Genomic DNA, 18,314 nt, shown 5'->3' with positions numbered 1-18,314 from the left:
TGTTTTTATGCTGTGATGTGAACATAAAGACAAGGTATAGAGAAACTGCTGAACCGCAGAGTGGTGCTGAGTGCAGTGCTGCAGGTCAGTACTTGTAGGGTTAAAGGATGGAAAGTAACGAACAACAAGAAGATCTCGGCTGATCATCTGTGCACTTTCTCCCTGGAAGTGGAGCGGAAGAGTTTACGGTTTGCAGCTGTGAAGGTGTGACTGTGACAGTTATATAATAATTTTCAAAACGGATGAATACACTGCAAGTCACCCCATCCTAACTTTGGTTATGTAACATGTCACTGAAGCCTGCATGGCTGAAAAGTTAGTCGTGATGAAAGGACTGGTGGCAGTCAAATACAGATTCAGGGAGTTTTTGCAACATGGGTCACATAGATTTATTATTCATTAAACATAATGGATTTGTCTAAAAATTTGAGGCTTTGTCTACATAGGGTGTTTAAAAAAATCTGGATGTACTCTTATTTTCTGAATACCCATAAAGCCAAAATTGAGATAAAACACAAAGTAGAAACAAAAGTAGGAAAATCTTTGACAACCAAAAATGCTAGAAAACAAATTAAGATAGAAAAAGATAATTTCTTTAACTTAAACAGGAACTAAAGGCCTTTTTTTCCTGAAGCTAATGCATTTTGTTTATGATGCATTAAATACATATTTTATTAAAGCCATTCTGCATTGAAGCAACTTTAATATGTAAAATATTTTCTCTTTGGGTTAAGAAAAAACAGCTGTTGTGCTGTTAGGAATTTTCAGCTCAATGAATATCTGCACTGTGACTGTTGAGGGCATCTCATTCATTATTAAATCCCTGGAAGGTACAAAGAACAATGAGTGTTGACTTCCCCTGCAATCTATAACACACTGAATACTGAATAAATGTAGAAAAACATGCATACAGTAGCTGCCCAGGAGGCTGTACCAGAGTGTGTGTAGCAGAGTCTCTCGTTGCTCTAATGCTGGATGATTTGAGCATTTACTATGAGTTACATTTAACCATATGCACACAGACAGGTGTAGAATTTTTTTTATTGCAGAAAAATTGGGTAATATTTTTTGGGTAAAGTGCTTTAATTTTTCAAAATAAAAGACAGCTTGTCATGTTTAAAACAAAAAAAAAGTCACTATGTGGCGTTGTTAGGGGCACATTTCTAAGCAACTTTATAAAACTTGATACAAAAGCAAAGAAAAGCAACACATAACATCTGTCTTCAGAGGGTGGAAAGGGTTTGGTTATGTTTTCATTTAGACAAATCATCTGAACTGGTAAATTATTTAACATTATCGCAGAAGATTTCCTGTAAACAAACAAAGATTACACAGACCGCCATCCTTTAATTGTAAAATAATATTCTGAATGTGTTTCCCCATTTATAAAATATTTACATATTTTTAAATATTTAAAATCCCACGTTGTTTACATTTATGTTTAACTGCTAAACAATTTTTTTTTAATGTCTTTCTAAGTGCGTTTCCATCCTATGGGTGTCATTTAGAATAAAAGCATTGTTGCTAACTTGCTCTTTCTTGATTTTTCATGTAGTTTTCTGTTTCCTTTCATGAAGATATATTTCTCAACATAAATATATTCAACTACTACATTTTGTTTGGCCAAAGTAACGCAAACCTAGACACTGGTGGTACCAAATATATATTCCCCAATTGGTTGTGATTGGTTGCTGAATGATGCCACTGGCAGTTACATGGTGAATTTGGTGTCAGAATGGTATATGGTGCTACACCCAGAGCCACTGAGGAAGTCACTTGTGTCGGCGAGCGTTCAGAATTGGGTTTGTCACGCGATGCACGGCAGTGTTTAACAGCAAATTTAAATTAAGTGACAAACTGTCAAATTTTGATAATTATAAATCTATAACTGTATTGATTTATTATATTACCATACCAGATACAACTGTATATGTGATTACATCAATATGTATACATACAGTAAAATATGTGAGGATTTGTCTGGACACTTAACCAGAGCTGTTGAATAGAATGCACTGATTTGAACTATTATGAGGCTCCATGATCGGCCATTACTGTAACAAACAGAGATGGGCAGTAACGCGTTACTTGTAATGCGTTACTGTAATCTGATTACTTTTTTCAAGTAACGAGTAAAGTAAGGGATTACTATTGCAAAAACGGTAATTAGATTACCGTTACTTTCCCGTAGGAACACTGCGTTACTAAAACCGTGATTTTTTTTTTGCGAGAATGTCTCATGACAGTGACGTAAGCAAGTGCAACGTTCATGACAACAGCTGTGTGCAGATCAACAGTGGATAATATATCGAGTGTGGGAGAGAGTATGAGCGTGCAGCGTTTAAAGCGTGGAAGTACTGACCTTACTTTGAGTTTGATTCCATAAGAAGTGACAAAAACATTAGTGTCCGTTGTGCATGGGAAGAAAACTTCTTTTTACAGCGAAAAAACTAAACTAAACTTCCAAGCAAGCACCGAGTGCTTGGAAACTCACAGAGAAACTCGCGGATTCTTCCACTGACCGCTGCGGCACACCTGCACCAGGGTAAACCTCCGCCTACCCTGCTCCTGCTTTACAGGTGAAAATAGAGCGACAGGACCGCTAGTCTTTGACTTCATTTATTTTCTGCTGTGTTTTACTTGCATGTATTTGAAAGAGTGAGTGTAAACACAAAAAATATATATATTTTATGTGCTGGAATGTGCAGAAAATAGGTTTAAATATTAAACAAATTTCTTCCAGTAAGAGAATGTTGCATATAATACAATTTTTGCTTGATGCATAAAGTTAAAAGATTAAAACTAATAAAACAAGTTTTAAAAAGAGACTTTTCCATTTGATTACATTTTGTATGATGGATTATGCAGAAAAAGTAGAATTGGGCTGAAAGATCTATTTCTTTATCATCTATTCAGGTTGTAAATCGTGTTTTTAAAAAGTAACTAAGTAACTAAGTAACTAATTACTTTTGAAAATAAGTAATCAGTAAAGTAACGGGATTACGTTTTTGGGGAAGTAATCAGTAATTAATTACTGATTACTTTTTTCAAGTAACTTGACCAACACTGGTAACAAAAAATAGAAAAAGGTTCATTGGAGTGAATGGAGATGATGCGACTGTGTAGTCCATTCAATGAAAAAATATACCTCCACTGCTGTGCACAAAAAAATTGCGTTACATGTATTTTCAAAATAAATGTAAAACTGAAAAGTATGTTTTGTTGTGTGGATTTATTGGTAATTGAAATGTGTTAGCAGAATTTTCAAGTGATGATGATTCATCTCAAAAATCATGAGACACTGCTCTCCCATATATAAGCTGCCTTTATAGGTTAAAGGTATCAGTACTGGTATCAACACTACTGTCTGTATTTACTCGGTATTGGATCGACACCAATATCATGATTAAAAATTAAAATAATACACCAAAAGCATCAAGATCAAATTTAAGACACTGTCCAAGAGTAATAAATGAGAGCCATGTTAATTAAATCATGTTTTATTATAGTTAAAGAAAAAACATAATGTTAATGTATAGTAACACACAAAGCTGACTGTTCATCACTCGGTTCAAAAGAGATGCTGAACAATGTTAACAGGCATATTGCAGTTAATGAGAACATTCCAGTACAAAAAAGGATGAAATGTGACACTCTGTAAAGTAAAACCACTAAACTAAAATATGATAAGCTAAAGATTATGTAAGAAAACTCTTTCAGAGAGGACTGAAGCAAAAGTGAGCACTGCATAAAGGCCTCAGCTAGCTGAGCCAAGTGCGTTTAGACGGGGCTGGAGCAAAGACTCCATAAGTGCATGAGGTGCAAACTGTGAGGCCATCAGTAAGTGAGGTGGACGCCTGATATTCTCAGCCATCGGTACTGAATTCAACATTTCTGTGTAGCAAAGTGGGAGGAGTTAATTGGGGTGTATCGCCAACATAATGTGACTCCATTAAAAAAATGGTTCTCCAGTGTATGAAAGCGTGTACGACAGTCCTCTAAGGTGCAGCACTGAGTAATGACTTTCCACTACATGTAAGTGAGCTTGCATGCTCTGATTTAGACTATGGGAATACAGTTGTTCTATATGAAAACATATGACAAGTACATGTACATAAGATAGTTTGATGCACACGAAGAAACTTTGCAAAAGAAATTCACAGCGCTTTGCAGTGAAGTCTGAATGGGCTGTCAGGGAGGCCTTAGTGGTTGAAGACACTGTCGCAGGTTTGATCCCCAAAATGTTCTTCAGCAAACCTGCTCAATCATTCTCAGTCATTTAAGCACCTACACGGTGGTTTAATCTCATGGATGGAGAAAATAAAGTAGTTAGCAGAGCAGAAAGTTTGGTTTAAACTTGAACTGTAGACACACAGGAGACACTGAGATCAATTATCTTTTAAACGTTCACTGAAAAAATAGGTTTTCCCTCAATAACACCTACTAGTGTCCAAATATATACAAGCTTTAATTTCACTGAAGTGACCATACTCCTTACAACCAAAGATTTATTTTGGAAAATGTGGATTTAAGTTGTTTTTTGTTTCAATAAAATATATCTTGGCAGGGATTTTATACAGTTAGTACACCCTACTTAAGTGTGTCTCACAGTGTATTTTGTCCCTTTTCATATTCAAACATAAAGTTCCGCCTCATGAGCACAGAAAATACTGAGTTCAATATTAAGATACTCGATATTCAGAGGTGCAGAGAGATGCACGTGTTTTTTTTTCCCTGTCTTCTAACAGCAATAGTTGTGTAACGAATGCTTCTAAAACAACCATTAGCGTCATTTCTCTGTAACATCAGTAACAATGTTAGCGCTAAATGGTTTGTGCTTAATTAATGGAAGTTAAATACATGGCTGGAGTCTGAAGGATGCATCCGCTTCAGTGCCAGAAAGAGGCAAACGTCTAGAGTCCAACATCTCTTCAGGATGCAAATAGAGTTCCCTTGGTGTCCACAACTAATCTCGCACCACAGTAGGAGGGCTCTCCCTCACTTCAAGTGGGACTTCATCTAAATGCACAAAGTCCTCTGGGTTTCTAGATGGAACATCTGCGTTTATTGAGTCTTCTGTAGGTGTTGATGCTGTGCAACCCCGTGGACACTGAGCTGATGCCCGAGTGGCGCTGCAGACAGCACACACAGCCGTTAGAGTGAAGGGGATTGGAAAAAGCCTCTCCCTGCTCCATGTAGGTGTCTGAAGTGGAGAGGTCGCGGGGGATGATCATAGGTATGGAGTACTGCAGCTTCTCTCTACTTTTGTACCAAAGACAGGAGCACATGGACTGGAAATGAAGCACCTCAGCGTAAACGTTACGCAGACCCCGGCTTGCCGCTCCGCCTCCCCCGCTTCCTCCGATCGCACTCCCTCCGCCGACAAACCCAGAATGCGTGGAAGAAGGAGAGGCCGGATCTACGGAGCAGTTGATGTGTCCGCCTGCCTGACCGTTATGTGCCAGTAGAGCCCTCTGTTCAGCATCCCTCTTCTCGTCCTCGGCGTTCATGGTCATGAAGCGCAGCACTGCTAAGTTGAGGAACGCTCCAATCACGGCCAGACCTGTCAAGATGTAGATGAAGCTGAAGGCCACGTACTGCGGCTTCTTCTGCAGAGCGTGCTCATTCTGCAGCGCCACATAGTCCCCAAAGCCGATGGTAGTGAGCGTGATGAAGCAGTAGTAGAAGGCGTGAAAGAAACTCCACCCCTCAAAGTGGGAGAATGCCACTGCGCCCACACATAACGTGCTCATGCAGGATATGAAACCGATGGTCACCATGTTGACCATGGAGACCTCAGTGCGCCTCATTCCAAGGCACTTCTTCAGGCGGTGGAGCAGGTACCTGACAATGGTGTTCATCCGCTCACCCACGCTCTGGAACATGACCAAGGTGAGAGGGATGCCCAGGAGGGCGTAAAGCATGCAGAACATCTTCCCTCCATCTGTGCTCGGGGCTGCATGGCCATAACCTGAGGGAAGAAGGGAGAAAGAAGCAGGGTTACTGGGGCAGAACTAATTAAATCTGCAGTGCAGAGGACAGGGGTCTGAGAAGAGAAGGCTGGAGGCAGGAAAGATATGAATGATTTGTATTCTCTGAGCAGCTCTTCTGATGAATTCAAAAACCCTTCATTTCACAGCGGCAGTATGCAATTGGAGATGAGAATGCACAGCGGTGCGGCGGGAAGAGCCGAGTATTGATGTCGTGTACAGGAGAGAAAGAGAGCTTGAATAATTCATTGACAATCGGTGTCCGCAGAGTGGCTTCAACTAATGAGTACATTTGCACCTAATTAGGACTCAACATTTTCCAGATCAAATAAACAGGACACCGTAGGGTAATGTGAACATACCGGTCTTTTTGTTTGTTTCTATAACACCACTTTTTGCCCTACATGGTATAGAAACTCGTTAGCATTGTGGCCGTTAACAGTCAAAGCCCCCCAAAAAAGTATCTATGGCACAAAATATATCAAAAAGTGGGAGAAAAATTTCCTGTAATTTATCCCCCATAAAACAGAGAGCAGCTGATAAACCACTTACTGTAAAAACATACTGTCAGGGAGATGTGTACTCACTGAAATGGCCTGCAAGCACACACTACCTCCTACTTTATGGCTTGACTCAGAGATTTTGTATCCATACAGAGCATGGAGCTCCCAAATTTCAGGATGTATTTTCAGGTTAATTGTCAGCCTTTTGTGTCATAACATCATCTTCTCATTATTATTGCCCAGCAGGATATGACTCCCTCGCAAGCAACATCATTACAGCGTGAAATATGTTCCCAATACGAGGACCTGTTGCGCGCCGGGGCCGAAAGATGACGTCCCCGATAACAACAGGCTAGGCAAGTGGAACGGGCTGACCAATAGTTGAATGTAATTACTCCTGGGTTGATTTAATTCTTCTGGCTCTGGTTCTTTTGCCGTGCTGATCCGTGCGTTTGAACCATCTGTCTGTCTGGTGCCAAATATGTTTAAAGCTTTCCCAGTTGTGCCGCCAAAATGAGAGTCATTACGACTGATGGATCTCTCAGTAGAAGGAAAAACCTGACCTGTTCTCTGAGTGCGAGGACATCTTGCTTCTTTGTGGCTTTGCCTATTTTTAATCTCATCCCCACAAAGACATTTATCACATTTCCCAAAGACAGAGAAATTACCTCTGACTGCAGTCTTTTCTAAGAGACTGAGTCTCGGGACAAATGATGACCTTAGGTTGAGCTTAATATCTGCACGGGAGTGCTTTTAAACTTGAATAAAATTAGCATTCCTGGTGCTACGTACTATTATTCCATCACTTATTGGTTGGGATGGTTAAATAATTTACTTTTAGGTCTTTCAACAGTTTATCCATTAGGCCTGCAATAATTTTTCCAGCTGTTCTCCGTGACTGTTATTTGCTTTCAGCCATTACTTCTTGCAAACTGCTTAAACAGTTTAATAATTTGAATTAACGATTTCAAACATTTAATCAGCACTTTTAGCTGTTTATCCATGTTATCTGGCCAGCTATTTATTCAGTACATTTAGCTCTCTATTTCAGCCGTCTATAATGTTAATCTTTTAAAAACTAAGTTTGTAATGTTACCTATTAGAACCATTTTTCTCTTGCTTTCTGTAAGCGATTACAGAGCTAACTAAGCAAACTGGTTGCTGTTTTATAAACCATTTAAAGGACACAACGTAAGTTGTTAACTCTCTGTTCCAGTCACGCTCCATTCCTTTGAGGATAGTTAAATCTTTCTTTTCACTAACATGTTTCAACCTTACTGCTATACCTCGTCCTGCATGCTGTATTCAGTTCTTACAATATACTGTTCGAAAGTCTTGAGTCAGCTTTAATTTCTTTACACTTTGCTTCCATAAAGCCAGGCTTTCCTGTCAAGTCTTTCAAAGTTTTTCTTTGCACACTGGCTCCTTTTTTTTCTTTTTTTACATTTTCAGCCCAATCTTTGTACCTGTAAAAACACATTTTGTTCCCATTGCTTTAGCTGAATCTATGAAAAATGACAACGATAACCCAGCTGATTCCCCGGCTGGGGAAGCTTCTAGCTAAACTTGGCACACTTGCTGTGCAATGTGTCCTTAGAAATCAGAGGAAACTGGAAAAGTGACGTGGCAGTGAAAGTGGGAGGCCCAAAAAACTATTGACAACAGATGAACAGTATCTAAAAACTATGACCTTATGAATAAATAAGGAAAAGTCCAGCAGAGACCCGACAAAATACAAGAGAACTGGACTGAAAATCTGTGGCAACATTTCTTATGTAGTGATGAAACGAAATGTGAAAGTTCTAGTTAACAATGAAGGAGGATACAACAGTGAGGGTCTACAGCCATCTTTAAAATACGGTGGAAGTTTGTCTTGGATTTTTGGCTGCATTTCAGCTGGTAGTGTTGGACATACGTGAAAATTTCTGAAATTATGAACACGGAAAAGTACTGTCAGATTTTGATCCACCATGCAGCACTGTGTGGAAAACATCTGATTGGTAATGGCTTCATTTGTCAAATGGTAATGAACCCAAACACACTGCCAGTGCCGTGAAAGGATCCCTGGACAAAAAACACACACACACTATCAGTCATGGATTGGCCTCCCCAAAGCACAGACCTCAACATTATTGAAGTAATATGGGATAATTTTGACAATGAGCAGAACAAAAGGCTGCCATCATCCAGAGAAGAGCTTTGAATCTCCTTCAAGAAGCCTGTTTAACTATTCCTGAAGAGTACTTAAAGACATTAGAAGAACGTTTGCCTAAGAGAGTTCAGGCTGTGTTGACGAATAAAGGTGGTCACACCAAAATATTGACTTTCAAGCTTGTTAGAATTATACAAACTCTGTTTTTGCCATATATACTGTATGTTTGCACACATTCCAATACATTGCTGCACCATCTTCCTATCAAAATGTAATGAAATGAGACATTTGTACAGTGTTGTAATCAGTCGTGTGCATTTGTCATTATTATAATAACTGACTACTGACTTGCTTTTTCTCCAACAAATGCTGCTAATCAGAAATGCATATGGTCAGTCCATCCCTCCGAACTTCCATCTCAGTGTTACTTTTTATGCATATATATTAAAGTCATAACCTTCTAAGGAAATTTTTCATTATTATTTTCATTTCAGAAGGTGCAGCTCAAACTTACTTCTGCATTTGAAATTATTTATTACTGTCCCCTCAGGCCCTGCACACTGCTAGTAGAGAAGAAAAGAAGAAGAAGTCACTGAAAGTTAACATAATTAGTCACAGTGCAAGAAAAGATGTTGGGGTGAAATCCCTGAGTGTGTTTCTTTCTCTAAAATGTTAGCGACATACAGGGTTTTGTGGCTCTCCCCATAAAAATAAAAAATAATTCTTGATTTAAATGTGGCCACTAGCCTCTTTGAGGTGCTGCAGTATAGCACATGTGCATATGTGATTTCAACAAACTAACCAACCATCAGTCTTCAGTGGAAAAGTCTGGAATGTCCAAGCCTGGCGAAGGCGCCATCAGGTCACAGCTTTGACCAGGAGCGTGTTTGTTGTTTTTACATTCATAGGGTTGTGCAGGGTAAAATGCATCCCTGTAGGTGAGACTGTGAATGTGCATTTTGTATCATCCATATGCCTTGAATGACCTTAGCTGTGCCTTGTGCCATCGTGTCACTGTGTGCTCACTCACAGCACACTGAAAAAGTCAGGAGTGTTGTCATAGTGTGGAAGGAAGTTTAATATTTTATCTTGTCTGTGATGTTATGTTGTGGGTTTCGTTAATATTGATTTTGATTATTTATATTTTGTATACACACATCCACACATGTGCAGTAACACTAAGCACATTTGTCTTTTTCAGACAATGTTGTATTTTATTCTGTTCTGTTTATTCTTATTATCTTATCCTATTCCAGTGTTTTTCTTAATTTTTGCTACTGTAACTTTGCACTGTCCACTTTCTGCTGTGACACAACAAATTTCCCACATGTGGGACTAATAAAGGTTATCTTATTCTTTTATTTGCATGCTTTTATTGAAAGAAATTGTACTACTTCCAACCTGCATCTCCATAATTCAACGAATGACCTACACCTGCTCAGTCACCCGATATAAAAGGAGTCCAGCGTAGCAGTTGGCACAGTGGGATCGATACATCACAGAGGACATCACAGAGACTCACCAGGGTGGGGCCCCAATGGAACAAGGAGGAAGTGGCAAAATGGACTGGGAAATCCAGTTAAAGGCAATAATAGTGCGGAAAGTGACGAGAAAGTCATTGTTACGATGGCTTCTTGAGCATTTCGTTTAAGACGGTGATGCCTGTGGACATGTTATTACTGTACACTGGCAGTTAGCATTGCGTGCTTTTAGTTTTTGTTATTTTAAATATTCTACACTTAAAATTCTTCCTTGACTTCTGCATTCTGAGTAGGGTAGGTTTCTCACCATCCAACTAGCTCACAACATTTGGCTCCATGTGACTTCTTTCTTTTTCCTCAAAATATAATTTCAGTTGAAGGGTTGTTGTTTTGACATAATAGACGTACATATCGCAAATATGCACGTGCAGCAGTCACATTTGGGACTCCCAAAAGATGGGATCTAAAAATAGGAGCACTGGACATGCTGCAGAACTCATTAGGGAGATGATGGTGAAAGGAATGGCCAAATTTAAATTGGGAAAGATTTTTAAGATTTTTACCTGTAAGTAAAAATAAATAAATGCACTGATTAATCATTCATCATGGAGTAAGCAGGGCAGTGTATGCTCAGGTGAGCACAGAAGTTGAGCTGTAGGCCTGTTTGGAGCTGTCACAAAGAGCATGTGGCCTGTCGAGACAGGGAGATGACCAGAGTGACAGTGGCACTCGTCACCGGCGCACACGGGAGCTGGAGGCAACAACGCCAGCAGTCCTATCACCATGTGAGAGAGTGAAGAGTCGCACATGACAAAATCATCTTCGAAAAGGCCCCCAAACAGTGACAAAGTTATCATGAGACAGGATGTCTCCTCGGCTTGTGCTGGCATGCAGGGGAAGGCAGCAGGGCTGTTCGCTCTGTTTGCATGGATTATAGTGACTGGCAGAGGAAAGGTGCAGCCTCATCCGTCACAAAACAATAGAAGATAAAGAGGTTTTGTTTGAACAACCCCTGACTGTCTGAAACTGAAGTATTAATCCAGAAAAGATCTAGTTTCATATTCGCCTCTGTCAGTGCGCCCCAGGGCAGCTGTGGCTACAATGTAGCTTGCCATCACCAGTGTGTGAATGTGTGTGTGAATGGGTGGATGACTGAATGTGTAAAGCGCTTTGGGGTCCTTAGGGACTAGTAAAGTGCTATACAAATACAGGCCATTTACCAAATTGGCAGTGTTGTTATGAAGAAATTGCCACAAATGTTTATGCATATTTGATGGATTGATCATGGGGGAGGTGGGACACTAATCCCCCGCTAAAATTATCTCAGATTCTCAATTTGTGTTGGGATTGTTGCATGATAGAAAACCAGCACTGAAGGCTTTTGCCGTATCCCGAGGCTGATTGTCTCGTAACCCAATTCCTGTAATTATCATGTGAAAGAAAATCTGAAAATTGCATAACTGTGGAAGGAGATAAGAGTTTTCTAAATACTTATTTGGCATGGGAGGCTAATGAATTTCAGCAGAACACAGGTGCACCATACACTCAGACCCTCCTCGCTGCTGCCTCTGATTGCAGAATCAGGATTTACAGCCAGTCGCTTAAGCGAATGCCTCTAGCAACAGGTTAGTGCTAATTTAAATGCTCCAAAACAAATCATTCTGCAGAGAGAAATATTCCCCTGTGATAGCCTTGCCAACATTTTGTAATTTGGAGGTTTCATTTCAAGATTTCAATCCTGGCCTGTAATACTTTTGGGGGTTTTTTTACCCTGTAATTCATTTCACAGTTTTTAATCCGTATTCACTTTAGCAGATGGGAGCACAGCTTTATTCAGTGCCGTGCCATATTAACCCTCGATCAGATTTTCCAAATTAAATGTTTGATACCTTCCAACACTGCTCATCTGTAGCAATGCAAATACAAAACTGGTGCTGGTTGTCATATCTCATTTCTGACTCTAGTTTGCCTTTACAGATAACAATTCAGTGTATACAGTTCCTTCCTGCTCCTTAAACAAAACATTAACCGCTTTCCCAACTGCATCTAAAGTCTTCATTATGCTGATTAATTAGGCAGGGGTAAAACGGGCTTTGAAAATACATCAAAGAATGGCATAAATGCAGCTCCCAGGGCTCCAGTTCTCTGTCACTCAATTAAATTTTCATTGATTACCAGGCACAATTTGTTCTCGCCAGCAAGACGAGGAGCACAACCTATTCATCAGCTCACCTAATGGGAAGGGATTCTCAAAGAGGTGGTGCATTTATCAGGGGCTCTTTGTCAGTAATTTGTAAGGATAGGCTGCATGCAACTAATCCACAGCATACACCACAGAGGTAAAGTGTATTCACAATAAGTTCAAATGCGACCATATATGTAAAAAGATCCAAAATCTCAGGATATGGAGTCTGTAACTTAGATGCTGGTGGCAGCACTACACTCTCTAGGGTAGGCGACTGATAACGTCCTTAAACATCTCTGCATCCTGAAGCCCAGGCAGCACCAAACTTGGTAGTGCACTCATCAGTCTCTCTCTGTGTATGTGTGTGTATGGTTTCACACAAGACTGAGGGACAAAGGTGAAATGAGTGGAGGGTTTGGTTTTCTTTTCTTTGTATTACTGAATAAATTAGAAGCTCTCAGTGTGAGGAAATGATGCTGTTTGCTGGGTAGCATGTTAAGGTGTTCTAGAGGCATGTGAAGCATTTGAATGGTCTATTTAATAACTGTGATGAGAATTATTTCAGATTTTAAGCTAATATTTTGACAAAATTAGCATATTATCCTATTTACTGTGTGGCATAAAAGATTGTTATCTAAAAAGTTAGGAAAATCTTACTTAAATAAAATTTAAAATAACTATTTAGTAAAATATGTAACAATAAATAAACAAAGGTCAGAAACCAAAATAAAACATTAATGTCTGTCATGTAAAAGACGATGTCATTCACAGACTGTGAGTACACAGAGGCCCGCGCTACGATGCATGATTTCTGTCTATCCAATTTTTAGTATTACAACAGCAGTTCACTTCCTGCCAGGGTATATTGTCATAGTAACTTATGCTGCAGACCTAATCTGCTCTAGATGCGGTCACACTCTCGATTAGAAATCAGCAGGTATGAAATCACTGCCTACTGAGCAATCAGGTCTCTGGAAAATGGCATCACTGATCCTGAAAGACCCATCAAGGGCATCTAAAAGTCTTTGTGCTTCCCAGAACAGGTTCAGTAATAAATATAAGTTATTAGAAGCAACTTTATTATTGTTGTTGTTTTTTTCTTGTTGGTTCCAAACAGTTTTACAACAATTTGTTGTGTTGTACAAGTATAAACACATGATCCTAAAGCAGCGATTTGTGCTTTTGAGCCTTGTATTGAATTTGCATTTACCTTAACCCTAAAGTTTAATTCTGTCTTTTATATTTATTCATTGCTCTCAGGTTATGAAACTCTAGCGCGGCTGCAGGCAAAATAATAAAAACTGCTGATCTGGCTGCAGCAGCGGTATGTATGTTTAACTTTTTCATATTTTTTACTATTATATTTCTCTAATTTAAAATCATTTGTGAAATTTAGCTGCTCTGCTACCAACAGACCCGCCCAGGTCAGATTCTGCCAACACGATCCCTTTTAAGATCGTCTTCTGTCATCTCGGTTCTGTTTCACCCCCCCAAAAGAAAAATGATTACTAGGGTTTCCAAAATTACTTCTTAAAGATCAGGTGTGGTTATATAACTGTAGTCAAAATTAAATATTTTTTTAATTAATTTTTTGGGGGAACAAGAGGCTGAGAGGAAACACTTACAGTGTAACGCCAAAGCCTTACAGTATTTATACAAGATGCGCATTTGGAAGGAGTTTGGAACATGCTGTAAATATATAGACTAACATGCTAAACACAGCAGATGCTCAGAGGGCTAGCTACAAGTATGATATCCTGACATGCCTTGCATTACTCTAGCCCCGCCCATCTCGTGTGTCATGTTGCACCATAAAAGGCTGAGTAGTTTGACACCCAGCCCATGAGTCCTGGGGGGAGGAAGTGCCTCTTATCTAGCTATGTGTTGAACTACCCAAAAGTGAATGAGTGGAAAAAACTGCAAAAAGCTTTGGATGTGCATACAAAAACCACCTGTTTCTATAGACCTACTGAAGCAGCATACCTAGAAGAGTTGTAATAATTTGCGCTGAGAGGGAATGGCTGTCAGTGTGTAATGCGGTCGTGATCTGTAAACAAATTCCTTCTGCAAAGCTGAAGTGTGCTCTGAGGTGTTGGACACAATCACAATATACAGCCGTATATGGCCATCCTAGTTCTTCAACGTACAGGTGGCCAGAGGAGGCATCCCAGCGTGACGTCACCCTTATCTGCGTTTACACCATCCCTGAAATGCTGAGCAGATTGGGGAATGTTCTGTACAAGTGTGCAAATAAACACATCATCATCATGTCATCCTCTTGGTACAGACTGTATTTGAGCAGCAGCCCAATCTGCTTGCCTTCCCCGCAGCCCGCTTTCATCTCTCGTTGACTCTGGCCAAAGACATCATTGTATGACCCAACAAACTGTAAGTCTTCTCCACTTGTAAGCATCAAACTTTTCGAAGAATAACACCTAAAGATGGCACATTAAAAGGCCATTATGACATTGTATTTCCCACAAATACAATTCCACTCTTATCTAAAATGTGGACCTAAAGCCCCCCCATTAATTGTCATTCACAGACACTTCAAACTCCAGACGACCTCACGATTGTTTATACAGTACAAGCACTCCAGCTCAGCACTGGTCCTCCCACCTCCCTCCAGTACTCCGTTTGGCTTTTGACCCACAAGGCCTTGCTGACAGCTGCTGCGTAATGTCCGTGTGTGTGTGAAAGGCAGGAATTCTAAGACCAGTTTTAGTGGAATATTTACAGTGAGTGAGTGTAATCACGAACTGGGAAAACAGAAACACGCTTGCTTTATTTATTTGAAATGAGTTATGGATTTCAAAGAAATACATTCAGGCATGTTGATGACTTCAAGTAACTCCAGTGACCTGAAAAATTAGAGTTCTCATATGCTGAAAATGTTTAATTTTATACAAAATGAGGAGAAATTCACCTCTAAGCTCCAACCTGATTGCCAAGATAAAGATGTGAAGTGGACGCAGTTTCTAAGATTCCATTTGTTCCTCCCATACAGTAAATTATATACGCTATACACATCATGTACACCTTGCTATTACTGAGTTGAACCGCCTTTTGCTGTCAGAACTGTCTTAATTCTTTGTAGCACAGACTCAAGAAGGACGACACAATAGCATTACACAGATTCGTTTCCTGATCGTCCCAATCCTAACCCCATTCCATATCCCAAAAGTGCTCCATTGGATTGAGATCTGGTGACCATAAAGGCAATTTGAGTACAGTGAACTCAATGTCATGTTCACCTAATGTGTTTGTGACATGGTGCCTTATTCCAGAAGATGAGTACACTGTGGCCATGGTCACGGGAAGGACATGGTCACCAACAAGACTCTAATATTCTGTTAAAATGATGTTTGGCTGGTACTATGGTACAAAGTGTGGCAAGAAAATATCCTTGACATCATTATACCACCACCAGCAGCCTGAACTGTGCTTTCATGTTGTTTACACCAAATTTTTACCCTACGATCCAAATGTCGGAGCAGAAATGTTTTCTTCTGCCTTCTGTTGTCCAATTTTGATGAGCCGGTTTGAGTCGTAGCCTCAGTTACCTGTTTTTAGTAGACAACAGCAACTTCAGGGTTAAACAGGTACATTCAGACATGCTCTTCTGCATACTTTGGTTTGATAAGTAGTTATTCCAATTACCATCTTCTTCCTAACAGCTTGAACCAGTCTGGTTATCAGCCTCTGTCATCTGACATCAACAAGGCATTTTCACCCAGAGAACTGCTCCTCACTGGATATTTTCTCCTTTTTAGACAGTTAGGAGAAAATAGGGTTGTGTGGGGAAAATCCCAATAGAAATACTCAGACCATTCATCTGGCACCAACAACTATGCCATATTACAGTCTCCTTATCACCTTTGATGATCTATTTGAACATACATAAATGCATTAATTTGCTGCCATGTGTTCAGCTGATCGAATATTCGTGTTATCAAGCAGTTGAGCACCTAATAAAGTGACTAGTGACTTTAGAGAAGGTCTGAAGAAAACCTGCATTAATTGTATTAATGGCCTTCAGTGGTGGCTCCTCTGATGATAAAGAGTCCAGAAGGAAAATGTTTACTGAGATCATGAATCAAGTAAGATTCATGAACTCCTGATGGGTTTATGGTGTTAATCATTTGCTTCAAACCCTCTGAAAAACTTCTTGATGTTAATTTAGTAAATTATTGTTTCACATACCAATCTTTGATCAGCACCCATAGCTGTCAGATATTAATGCTTCGAGTAGTGTTATTGTGAATGTGTCACATGTGTCATATGTCTTAGATTTTTGACCTCTACATTATCAGTGGGACTTACTTTTCCTGAAAAACAAAAATGCCTGATGATTGGTTTGTTTGTTTGTTTGTTTGTTTGTTAAAGGGAATTCTCTTGCAATTTCATGGGTCAAGTTTTAAAGGGTGACAAAAAAGAGTTTCTGACCAGGCATCCTTATGTGACAAATTGCAAGTGAGAGTGTTGGTAAAACAGACGATGGAGCAGATATTCTGAGCGTTGGGTTACAGTTGCAGTGAAATTGACGTCTCAGACAAATACATCTCTCACTTGTCAAGCATTTAATAATTGGACTAATAGTCAACCAAATCAGCTGTTCAGTCTTTCCAAAAAGGCTACATTTGCTTTTTAGTGTGCTTTATCTTGACCAAAAAGCATCCCAATTTATATGAGAGACCCATCTTGCTAACCAACCTAGGGTTTTAGCCCTGGCTTCAGCTGATTATCTCAACCCTCTTGTCCAAAGATAATGACAGCAACAGTTAAATGTTAGTTAAATCAAGACTTAAAAGTAGTATTCCACACAAACAATACTGTTTTAATGCACACAGTGTTAAGTCAGGAGTCGCAAGAGACGGGAACTGGGAACTGGATAGTGGTTCGGTCTACAACGTGGATATGGACAATGCTTTTAATTTATTGCACAAAAGGAAGAGAGCATGATGGTAAAGTGCAAACTGCATCCAGGTCAGAAACAACTGCTTTATGCTGCTAACACAACTTCAGCTCTTTGCAAGCACCTGCACAGCATGCTGGCTCTAGGCTAGCCAAGAACCTGGAGTGATATTAAAGCTGAGTGAATATTGACCCCAGCCTGGGAGCCAGACCTTGAACTTCAACAGGTAACAAAGTCAGTGATGAGAAGTCTGGCTGCATCCTCCATTTCTATTTGTTCATGTTCCTAAAGTAGACTCCCTTAGGCAATCACTTTAAAGTATCTCTCTCTTGGTTTTCATCTTTGCCTTGTGTTGTCAGCTTTGTGTTCATACCTAAATACTAAGAGAAAGATCATACAGTATGTGTGTCCTCATTAGGACAGGGATTTGTGCTGATGTGTGGGACTGTGGTCTAAAGTTTTTTGTTGTTCAATGATAATTACGAGGCAGTGTATTTTAGGTCATATTAAAGAAAAAATCAAAGTAATGTCAGGAGTACTGCACTGACCACAACAAAAAGGGGGAAAAACATTCAACATGCACAAACATTTGACCACACAACATGAAATTAATTTGCGCAAACGTAGTCTTTGATATGCCGCTTAGCAATCATGGTCACTCGCAAAGCAGAGCCAATGAGAACCCAACGAGAATCGGGTGGTGACATCATTTCTTTCAATGTTTCTTTTTACCAATGACCACAAACATTTCCTTTGCTTTCAATACTAGTTAGCTTAAACTAGGGGTCGCTAAATTTTACTATAAAAAGAGACATTTTTGAGCTCAAATCGACATCATGAACAACTGTATAATTTAAATCTGTACTAACGTTTGTTACTTTTTTGGTAATTAAACTTTTCTTTTTCATTTGTATTTAAGAAATTATAGAACTAAAAATGCAACATTTTCATTTTTCACTTTATTTATTGGTTTAAAAATTGTATTAATGAAATCTTGGTTTAAAAAAATAAATTAATAATAATAAATTAATTCAATGTTTGTTTGTTTTTAATTAGCTTTTTAACATTTGTAAACTGAGAACATGAAG

At 39.4% G+C, this 18,314-nt stretch overlaps 1 protein-coding gene across 1 annotated transcript in view; it reads right to left on the bottom strand.

Annotated features, from left to right (window-relative positions):
- Nucleotides 1-4,745: 4,745 nt before the first annotated feature.
- Nucleotides 4,746-18,314, bottom strand: part of kcnk3a (potassium channel, subfamily K, member 3a) — a 45,085-nt gene continuing 31,516 nt past the window's right edge. Inside the window, exon 2 of the mRNA XM_040017678.1 lies at nt 4,746-5,971. Coding sequence (XP_039873612.1) covers nt 5,046-5,971 — 926 coding nt within the window. The 3' untranslated portion in view covers nt 4,746-5,045. The remainder of the gene's footprint in view (nt 5,972-18,314) is intronic.

This window comes from Simochromis diagramma, unplaced genomic scaffold (assembly GCF_900408965.1).
Source record: "Simochromis diagramma unplaced genomic scaffold, fSimDia1.1 OVJJ01000802.1, whole genome shotgun sequence".
In the NCBI taxonomy this organism is placed as follows: domain Eukaryota; kingdom Metazoa; phylum Chordata; class Actinopteri; order Cichliformes; family Cichlidae; genus Simochromis; species Simochromis diagramma.
Note: the sequence above shows the minus strand (reverse complement) of the source record. Positions and strands in the feature narration are given on the sequence as shown.